Source organism: Lepidochelys kempii, chromosome 20, assembly GCF_965140265.1.
Source record: "Lepidochelys kempii isolate rLepKem1 chromosome 20, rLepKem1.hap2, whole genome shotgun sequence".
In the NCBI taxonomy this organism is placed as follows: domain Eukaryota; kingdom Metazoa; phylum Chordata; order Testudines; family Cheloniidae; genus Lepidochelys; species Lepidochelys kempii.
The window spans coordinates 20,336,569-20,347,451 of NC_133275.1; the positions used below are offsets into that span (position 1 = coordinate 20,336,569).

At 51.1% G+C, this 10,883-nt stretch overlaps 1 protein-coding gene across 1 annotated transcript in view; it reads left to right on the forward strand.

The window, feature by feature from the left end:
• LOC140901067 (adhesion G protein-coupled receptor E3-like) overlaps positions 1-10,883 on the forward strand; it is a 31,465-nt gene that overhangs the window by 19,420 nt on the left and 1,162 nt on the right. Inside the window, 2 exon segments of the mRNA XM_073319224.1 lie at positions 9,474-9,619; positions 9,738-9,844. Coding sequence (XP_073175325.1) covers positions 9,474-9,619; positions 9,738-9,844 — 253 coding nt within the window.

Consider the following 10,883-nt stretch of genomic DNA (forward strand, 5'->3'; position numbering starts at 1 on the left):
AGGGGAAGGGGATTGGACAAAATCTTCTCTCTGATCCAAATCCAAAACTCCTACTGAATTCTGTGGAGATAGAGGCGGTTAGGGACTATTTAGAAAAGCTGGACGTGCACAAGTCCATGGGGCCGGACGAGTTGCATCCGAGAGTGCTGAAGGAATTGGCAGCTGTGATTGCAGAGCCACTGGCCATTATCTTTGAAAACTCGTGGCAAACCGGGGAAGTCCCGGATGACTGGAAAAAGGCTAATGTAGTGCCAATCTTTAAAAAAGGGAAGAAGGAGGATCCTGGGAACTACAGGCCAGTCAGCCTCACCTCAGTCCCTGGAAAATTCATGGAGCAGGTCCTCAAAGAATCAATCCTGAAGCACTTGCATGAGAGGAAAGTGATCAGGAACAGCCAGCATGGATTCACCAAGGGAAGGTCATGCCTGACTAATCTAATCGCTTTTTATGATGAGATTACTGGTTCTGTGGATGAAGGGAAAGCAGTGGATGTATTGTTTCTTGACTTTAGCAAAGCTTTTGACACGGTCTCCCATAGTATTCTTGTCAGCAAGTTAAGGAAGTATGGGCTGGATGAATGCACTATAAGGTGGGTAGAAAGCTGGCTAGATTGTCGGGCTCAACGGGTAGTGATCAATGGCTCCATGTCTAGTTGGCAGCCGGTATCAAGTGGAGTGCCCCAAGGGTCGGTCCTGGGGCCGGTTTTATTCAATGTCTTCATAAATGATCTGGAGGATGGTGTGGATTGCACTCTCAGCAAATTTGCGGATGATACTAAACTGGGAGGAGTGGTAGATACACTGGAGGGGAGGGATAGGATACAGAAGGACCTAGACCAATTGGAAGATTGGGCCAAAAGGAATCTGATGAGGTTCAATAAGGATAAGTGCAGGGTCCTGCACTTAGGACGGAAGAACCCAATGCACAGCTACAGACTAGGGACCGAAAGGCTAGGCAGCAGTTCTGCGGAAAAGGACCTAGGGGTGACAGTGGACGAGAAGCTGGATATGAGTCAGCAGTGTGCCCTTGTTGCCAAGAAGGCCAATGGCATTTTGGGATGTATAAGTAGGGGCATAGCGAGCAGATCGAGGGACGTGATCGTTCCCCTCTATTCGACATTGGTGAGGCCTCATCTGGAGTACTGTGTCCAGTTTTGGGCCCACACTTCAAGAAGGATGTGGATAAATTGGAGAGAGTCCAGCGAAGGGCAACAAAAATGATTAGGGGACTGGAACACATGAGTTATGAGGAGAGGCTGAGGGAGCTGGGATTGTTTAGCCTGCAGAAGAGAAGAATGAGGGGGGATTTGATAGCTGCTTTCAACTACCTGAAAGGGGGTTCCAAAGAGGATGGCTCTAGACTGTTCTCAATGGTAGCAGATGACAGAACGAGGAGTAATGGTCTCAAGTTGCAGTGGGGGAGTTTTAGATTGGATATTAGGAAAAACTTTTTCACTAAGAGGGTGGTGAAACACTGGAATGCGTTACCTAGGGAGGTGGTAGAATCTCCTTCCTTAGAGGTTTTTAAGGTCAGGCTTGACAAAGCCCTGGCTGGGATGATTTAACTGGGAATTGGTCCTGCTTTGAGCAGGGGGTTGGACTAGATGACCTTCTGGGGTCCCTTCCAACCCTGATATTCTATGATTCTATGATTCTATGATTCAAAGGCCACCCTCGGGTTTTAGCTGGGTGTGTCTCCCACATTTAAAGGGCCAGATCCCAGATCAGAGAGCAGTTATTTCTTAGGGAAAGAACACCATGCGGTGGGGGTAGATGATTTGCAGAGGCCTCGCGTGCTGTGTGTGTGAGCTAGCTCTGCTGTTTCACTGTAATGCGTAAATAATAAAATAACCTGCTTATGGAGCTTGGTTGCTTCTTTGGTTTGAGGGTTTGCTGTCAGGTTCTGCCTGTCCTGGAAACCTAGGGCCCAGTTCTAAAGCCTCTGTATGCCAATCTGGCTTAAAGGTGTAAAGGGGCTTTAAAGTGGGCAGCAATAGCCCTGTGATTAGCCCTCCTGGGCAGGAGTCCTTCCTGGCTGCTGTGGAGCTGGCATAAAATCTCTCCATTAGCCCTGCTCCCAGCCCCTGGCATGGGGGTTGTGACTGGTGGGGTGGAGGTGCTGCTGAGGGCATGGCTGAGGCACACTGCTTCGTGGCTATTGTCTGCTTCCCAAGGCCCCGAAGGACCCTTGGAAATGCACGAGTTTACACCAGCTGAGGACCTGGCCTGTAACCGCGTTTCAGCTTCAGCGATGTCACTGCACCATTAAATGCTCTTCTGCCTTTTTTTTTTTTTAAGGACATTTGTTTCAAACTGTGCTGTCCCCGCAGCACTAGGAAATTCGCTGATGTCATCGTTCTGTTAGAAACTTCTCCAAACTGAGAGCAGTGACGGTGTCAGCCCACTTCTGTTCGCCGTGTTTATTTATGTGATGTGGGCACGTACAGTCCCACTGTGCTTGGTGCTGTACACACACACAGTCAGAGACAATCTCTGTCCCAAGGAGCTCACAAGCCAAGTAGACGAGATGGACACAAGGTGGGAGAAGAGAAGGATTATTACCCCTGTTAGACAGCAGGGGAAGAGGGGATCAGGTGACTTGGCTAAAGTCAAATAGGGAGCCTGTAGTAGAATCAGGAACTAAATTCAGTTCTGCTTCCTTAGGATGGTTTTTTGGTTAAGACGGACTTTTCCCATCTCTCTATCTCCTCAGCACCCTTCAGATATTCAGCTGGTGAAAATCAGCTTTGTTGTTCTAAAGAGGTGTTGCCTAACAGTCCCTGTAGATTAAGGTGTGTGGAAGGGTATCAGGCAGCACGGTGTTTTGCTCACTTTGGAAAAGCTGCAGAAAAAGTGGCTATGAACTTGCAAAAAGGAGGTGTGCTCATGAATTCTATGAGTTGAATTTATTATGATTAATTATTATTATTAGGTTACTGTGTTTTTTCAGTGTGGGAAAGTGTGTGCTATTTTAAGGGTTGAATGACTGAATGACATAATACCCACCCCCACAATGACCAGTAATTTTGTCAAGTATCCGTCACACAACATGGTGGTGCCTACTCCTGTCCTGTGCTTCGAGGGACATGGGGTCCAGGGCTGCCTGGGGGGTTAGCGAGGGGCCTAGTGCCAGCAGGAGCGAGTGACCTGGTCCCAGCCTGCTCCACTCTACCCCCCTGGCTTGCAGCATTGCTCATGGGCGGGAGTTTGGGGGAAGGGGTGGAGTGGGGGCGGGGTGGAAAGAGGTGGGGTGGAGCAGGGCATGCTGGGGCTGGGTTGCTTGCTACTGCCAGTGCCAGACACCCCCCCAGGCCACCCTAGACCCCACTTCCCCTGAAGTGCGGGGGCCCCCAAAGCGCAGGGCCTGAGGTGGTTGTCCCAATCCGTCCTATGGATGGGACGGCTCTGCTTGGGCACCACCAAAAATTATACAAACCTGCCGTCCAGGTAGATCAGACATCTGAGATTTCGTGCTGGACGTTCGGAATCCCTTGATCCATCTCCTGTACGCCTCTCTCACCTGGAGCGTGAGGGACACGGTCACTGCACTATGTAACTAACTCTGAGGAGATCAAGCATGGCTACCGTGAGGCCGGTGAAGGTGCTGCAGGGGTGATGACAGGCATGGGCGTTACCTGGCGATTGAGGAGACACTGCACCCAGGAAGATGAAGGCTCCCTGTTGACGATGATGACTGCTGGGCTGACTTGGAGGAGACCAAAGCTCCAGGTTCAGCCCAGAACAAAGAGCTGGGCAATGGCTTTAAAGGTCAGTAACCTGGATAAAGGCAGATGGAGAGATCCCGTTACAATAACCCTCTGGAGAGCAACTGGGTCAGGAGGATCTGGGCAGAGTAGGGTGGAGCTATCGGCCCCTGCTTTCCTGTGTGGGACAGGGTTACTGTGAATGACAACATACTGGGAATTCATTCCCATGGATCCTAGATATGCTGTTACCCTCCTGCAATCCCTCACTCCCTCTGCATGCGAAGGACCTTAACTCTGCCCCTCCAGTGACGCGGAGATGGGAGTGCGGCATTATCCCTGCAGGTGAGAGGCTTCTCTGCAGCTGCGGGGTTTACTCCTTCATAAATTCAACTGTAAGGATTTTGACATCCACGTGCAGAGATGGGAGTGTTGCGTTATCACTGGAGGTGAGAGGGTCTGCCCTGGGTGCACCCCACAGCCCCGTGCCCCCTGAGCTCATGTAGGGGTCTCACAGCAGGAGGATGTGTAGATTGATACTCCAGAAAATATCTATGCCTTCCACTGGGGATGTGTGAGCTGTAGCTCACGAAAGCTCATGCTCAAATAAATTTGTTGGTCTCTAAGGTGCCACAAGTCCTCCTGTTCTTTTTTCTAGTGGTGAGTGTCCATTGGTGTGTAGCACCCCAAGCTGGGAAAGGCCAGTCTGACCCCCAGTGTTCCCAAGTGACGTCACTGTCCCCACACGGGATGTGGCACTGGAGCCCCCAGATTCTTCACTCACAAGGTGTGTCTTTCCCTATTGCTAGGAAGCAACTCACCCTTTCGACTCCCTCCTGAACAGCAGCTCCCTCCGGCCTGGTGCCAGCGAGGAAGAGGTGGCATCGGCTGTGACGCTCCTGATGCAGGCCGTGAAACAGGCCATGTTGTCCACTGCACTCCGGTCTCCAGAGATGAACACTCAGAACGGGAGGACAGGATCTACAGGTGAAGGGGCCATCTGGCTCTCAGCTGCTGGGGGATAGAAGATTATACAGTGCATTCAATACAGACACAGAACAGCACTGCCCCCTGCCCCAGGAATTTTAATCCAGCCCAGCCAGTGCCCTGAGGTGTATCAGAAAATGCCAGAGGTTTTCAATGCAGCACTTGCAGTCTGCCCCTAGGGTCAGCTATGCTGAGCCAGGCACTTCTCCCCCCATTCTGCCCCCACCCCAAACGCCACTCCACCAGCTGGGTGAGTGCAGAGGAGATGCAGAACCCCCAGGGAGGTACAGCCAGCATGTGGGGAGGGGATACGGGGAGATGGGCCAAGGACAGGCAGAGAGGGGGAGCCCCAAACCATCCCCTTCCCCAACAGGGAAGAACCCCGAAGACCTTCACACCCCAGGCAGAGTGGGAGAGGGGTAAGGATCTGGGCCAGATGAACAGATTCCTGGGGAAGTGGTTTCACAGTGGGAAGCTCTGTCACTTCCTCTCCCACCTCCCCTCCCACCAGGTACTGAGACTCGCGTGTCACAGGGAACTGCAGTGCAGACAGCGGGGCCTCAGGCTGAGAGCTCAGGAGGAGACGATGGACATTCCCTGTGATACAGTCACCATGGCAACCGCACAAGGTACCATCCAGGGGATGGAGATGCCCAGAGACCAAACTGCAGCACAGAGCGATTCCCAGGCACCAAACCCCAGTCCTGGTTCTATCCTTGCTCTGTCCCTGTGGAACCCCAGGCCAGGAGCCTCGTCTCTGGCTCCAGCATGAGTGGGGACCTTGCTGACTGTGCCAGTGGTTCTCAGGCTGTCGGCCATGGGACTGTGCAGACACCTTCATTTCTGTTTGTCTCACAGAGGTGGGGGCTCCGAGGGGAGATGGCTCAGCAGAGGGCCTCTGTGGTATGAAGTGGGTGTCTCATAGAGTTTAAGGCCAGAAGGAACCATTGGATCATCTGGTCTGACCTTCTGCATAGAACTGGCCCCGTGAATTGAGCCCAATAACTTGTGTTTGTCTAAATTGCCTGGTGCCTTCCAGAAGGGCAGTCGGTCTGGATTTGAAGACAGCATGGGGTGGAGAATCCACTGCTTCCCTTGGGAGTTTGTTCCAATGGTTAATTGCTCTCGCTGTGGTGTCTGATTTCCAGTTTCATTTTGTCTGGCTTCAGCTTCCAGATGGTGGTTCTTCTTCTGCCCCACACAGACAGAGGAACAGACTTCTCTCACCTGACCTCTTCAGGGGCCCCAAATTCCAGCTACATGGAGACAAACCACCACCGAACAGCTCACCAAGTCTCTCTAGCTCCAACCATAGCCTCTGCAGCTATGCTCTCTGAAATTCCCCTGTTAGCGGCACCTGGCTGGCTCTTTCTTCAACTTCAGCATCCCTATGTCCAGAACGAGGTATCATCTCCTGTTCCAACAGGTTTCACGGCTGTTGCTTGTATTACTTATTCCACCCTGGACTCCATCATTAACAAGACATTTCTCAGTGAGGGGAATCTACCAGCTGGTGAGAAGCTAAGGAATGTTCAGCTGAACTCCCAAGCCAGTCCTTGCCTACAGACAGCCCCGCAACCTGAAGCAAATACTCACCAACAACCACATACCACACAACAGAACCACTAACCCAGGAACCTATCCTTGCAACAAAGCCCGTTGCCAACTGTGCCCACATATCTATTCAGGGGACACCATCACAGGGCCTAATAACATCAGCCACACTATCAGAGGCTCGTTCACCTGCACATCCACCAATGTGATATATGCCATCATGTGCCAGCAATGCCCCTCTGCCATTTACATTGGTCAAACTGGACAGTCTCTACGTAAAAGAATAAACGGACACAAATCAGATGTCAAGAATTATAACATTCATAAACCGTCGGAGAACACTTCAATCTCTCTGGTCACGCAATCACAGACATGAAGGTCGCTATCTTACAACAAAAAAACTTCAAATCCAGACTCCAGCGAGAAACTGCTGAATTGGAATTCATTTGCAAATTGGATACTATTAATTTAGGCTTAAATAGAGACTGGGAGTGGCTAAGTCATTATGAAAGGTAGCCTATTTCCCTTTGTTTTTTCCTACCCCCCCCCCCCGTCGTTCTGGTTAAACTTGGATTTAAACTTGGAGAGTGGTCAGTTTGGATGAGCTATTTCCAGTAGGAGAGTGAGTTTGTGTGTGTGTGTGTGTGTGTGTCCCCGGGGGGGAGTGGGTGAGAGAACCTGGATTTGTGCTGGAAATGGCCCACCTTGATTATCATACACATTGTGAAGAGAGTGGTCACTTTGGATGGGCTATTACCAGCAGGAGAGTGAGTTTGGGGGTGGGGGGGAGGGTGAGAAAACCTGGATTTGTGCTGGAAATGGCCCAACTTGATGATCACTTTAGATAAGCTATTACCAACAGGAGAGTGCGTTTGTGTGTGTATGGGGGTGGGGGGTGAGAAAACCTGGATTTGTGCTGGAAATGGCCCACCTTGATTATCATGCACATTGTAGGGAGAGTGGTCACTTTGGATAAGCTATTACCAGCAGGAGAGTGAGTTTGTGTGTGTGGTTTTTGGAGCGGGGTGAGGGAGTGAGAGAACCTGGATTTGTGCAGGAAATGGCCCACCTTGATTATCATACACATTGTGAAGAGAGTGGTCACTTTGGATGGGCTATTGCCAGCAGGAGAGTGAGTTTGTGGGGGGGGGGGGGGGGGAGGGTGAGAAAACCTGGATTTGTGCTGGAAATGGCCCAACTTGATGATCACTTTAGATAAGCTATTACCAGCAGGACAGTGGGGTGGGAGGAGGTATTGTTTCATGGTCTCTGTATGTATATAATGTCTTCTGCAGTTTCCACGGTATGCATCCGATGAAGTGAGCTGTAGCTCACGAAAGCTCATGCTCAAATAAATTGGTTAGTCTCTAAGGTGCCACAAGTACTCTTTTTCTTTTTGCGAATACAGACTAACACGGCTGTTACTCTGTAGTCTGTCAAAGAAGCTTATTGGAACATCTCTGAGGGTGAGATTTACCTGCATTTAGTTTCCTACTGTATTAGGCTTATACTTGTGTGTTTTTATTTTGTTTTGCTTGATAATTCACTTTGTTCTGTCTGTCATTACTTGGAACCACTTAATCCTACTTTTTATATTTAATATAATCACTTTTTACTTATTAATTAACCCAGAGTATGTATTAATACTTGGGAGGGCAAACAGCTGTGCATCTCTCTCTATCAGTGTTACAGAGGGCGAACAATTTATGAGTTTACCCAGGATAAGCTTTGTATGGAGTAAAACAGATTTATTTGGGGTTTGGATCCCATTGGGAACTGGGTATCTGGGTGTTGGAGACAGGAGCACTTCTTAAGCTGTTTTCAGTAAAGCCTGCAGCTTTTGGGGGACATGGTTTGGACCTGGGTCTGTGTTTGTGGCAGGCTAGTGTGTCTGGCACCACCCGGCAAGGTACTGAAGTCCCAAGATGCCAGGGAAAACACGCTCAGAGGTAGTCACAGCACATCAGATGGCAGTTCCCAAAGGGGTTTCTGTGACCCAACCCGTCACACCCCATCTCTACTCCAGTGGCTGAAAAGGGGTAATATACTCATATTAATGTCACTGAGCTGGGATAATGCACTTCTTCTTCCTCCCTGCCTGTAGCTGCTGGCTCAGCCTGTAGAGAGCCTTTCGTTGGAGCTTCCTGGATCCAGCCTGTGCCATAATCCTGGTGGGTACCTCACAGAACCACAGGGCCCCATTCTCCTCTCTCCTCTGCGACCCCACTGATTTCAGAGGAGCCAGGAGGAGAACATGGCCCATAAAACTCTATGTATGGCTGTATCCCCAGGCCAGAGCCTTTACTCGGGCACAGCTGCCACAGAAACCAGTGGGAGCTTACCTTGAGGACAGCAAGAGTTTGGTCTAGTCCAGTTACTGACCCAAGGAATGAGGAAGGGAAGGGCTGCACCATGCAGTGTTTGGTGGGGGAAAGGATCTACATTGGGTGGAGTGAAGATGACAAAGTCCATGCGGTTTCTTCCCAGAGCCCGGGATGGGGAGATTAGTTGCAGCCTGAAAGTGGCAGGGAAGAGCCTAAAGACAGGTGCTGGAAACTCTGACTCAGATCCTGCTCTCAGATACACTGGTGTAAACTGAGCCCACTGAAGGCTGGAGTCACTTCATTTTTAACTCTAAGCAGAATCTGGCCTCTGTGATCCCATTGATCCATCTCAGCCCTGGCAGTGCCATCAGCTCCGTGCATGGGGAGGGACCGAGAGCTGCCAGAGGATATTACAGAAGAGGGGATCAATGGTCCCTGGTTCTGCAGTGTTCAGATCTGTCCCCTGGGATCGTTCTCTGCCTCAGCTCGAGTCATTGGCCCTGGATGAAACGTTTTACAGAAAATATTTTCAGCTGTTTCCACAGATAAATGTGACGTTCTTTGCCCCGACCCTGTGGATCTTGAGAAACAGACTCTCCTCCCTCGGCGCAGATGCGTCCACTCTCAGAGACCATAGTTGAGAAGGCAACAAAGCAACCCTGGAGGGTCAAATGCCTTGGTTTGGAAGGTCCTTGGCATGCGGAGGGTGTGAGGGATTGCAGGAGAGGAACAGCATATCTAAGATCCATGGGAACGAATTCCCAGTGTGTTCTCATTTACAGTAAACATGTCCCACACAAGAAAGCAGGGACCAGTAGCTCCACCCCACTCTGCCCAGATCCTCCTGACCCAGTTGCTCTCCAGAGGGTTATTGTAACGGGATCTCTCCATCTGTCTTTATCCAGGTTACTGACCTTTAAAGCCATCACCCAGCTCTTCATTCTGGACTGCACATGGAGCTTTGGTCTCCTCCAAGTCGGCCCAGCAGCCACGGTCATGGCGTATTTATTCACCACCGTCAACAGCCTGCAGGGAGCCTTCATCTTCCTGGGTGCACTCTCTCCTCAATTGACAGGTAACGCCTGTGCCTGTCATCACCCCCACCCAGCACCTTCATCAGCCTCGCAGTGGCCATGCCTGATCTCCTCAGAGTTAGTTACATAGTGCAGTGACCGTGTCCCTCACGCTCCAGGTGAGAGAGGCGTACAGGAGATGGATCAAGGGCTTCCGAACGTCCAGCACGAAATCTCAGATGTCCGATCTACATGGGCGGCAGGTTTGTATAATTTTTGGTGGTGCCCAAGCAGAGCCGTCCCATCCATAGTATGGATCGGGGCAAACGCCCCAGGCCCCATGCTTTGGGGAGCCCTGTGCTTCAGGGAGACGCAGGGTCCAGGGTGGCCTGGGGGGGTCAATGGGTGTCTGGCACCAGCAGCAGTGAGCAACCCGGCCCCAGCACACCCTGCTCCACCCCACCTCTTCCCACCCCCACCCCCACCCTTTCCCCCCACCCCCACCCATGAGCAACCCCGCGAACCCGGCAGGGTGGAGCGGAGCGGGCTGGAGCCAGGTTACTTGCTGCTGCTGCCGCCAGGCCCCCCACTAGCCCTGCAGGCCACCCTGGACCCTGCGGAAAAGGACCTAGGGGTGACAGTGGACGAGAAGCTGGATATGAGTCAGCAGTGTGCCCTTGTTGCCAAGAAGGCCAATGGCATTTTGGGATGTATAAGTAGGGGCATAGCGAGCAGATCGAGGGACGTGATTGTTCCCCTCTATTCGACATTGGTGAGGCCTAATCTGGAGTACTGTGTCCAGTTTTGGGCCCCACACTACAAGAAGGATGTGGATAAATTGGAGAGAGTCCAGCGAAGGGCAACAAAAATGATTAGGGGTCTGGAACACATGACTTATGAGGAGAGGCTGAGGGAGCTGGGATTGTTTAGCCTGCAGAAGAGAAGAATGAGGGGGATTTGATAGCTGCTTTCAACTACCTGAAAGGGGGTTCCAAAGAGGATGGCTCTAGACTGTTCTCAATGGTAGCAGATGACAGAACAAGGAGTAATGGTCTCAAGTTGCAGTGGGGGAGGTTTAGATTGGATATTAGGAAAAACTTTTTCACTAAGAGGGTGGTGAAACACTGGAATGCGTTACCTAGGGAGGTGGTAGAATCTCCTTCCTTAGAGGTTTTTAAGGTCAGGCTTGACAAAGCCCTGGCTGGGATGATTTAACTGGGAATTGGTCCTGCTTCGAGCAGGGGGTTGGACTAGATGACCCTCTGGGGTCCCTTCCAACCCTGATATTCTATGATTCTATGA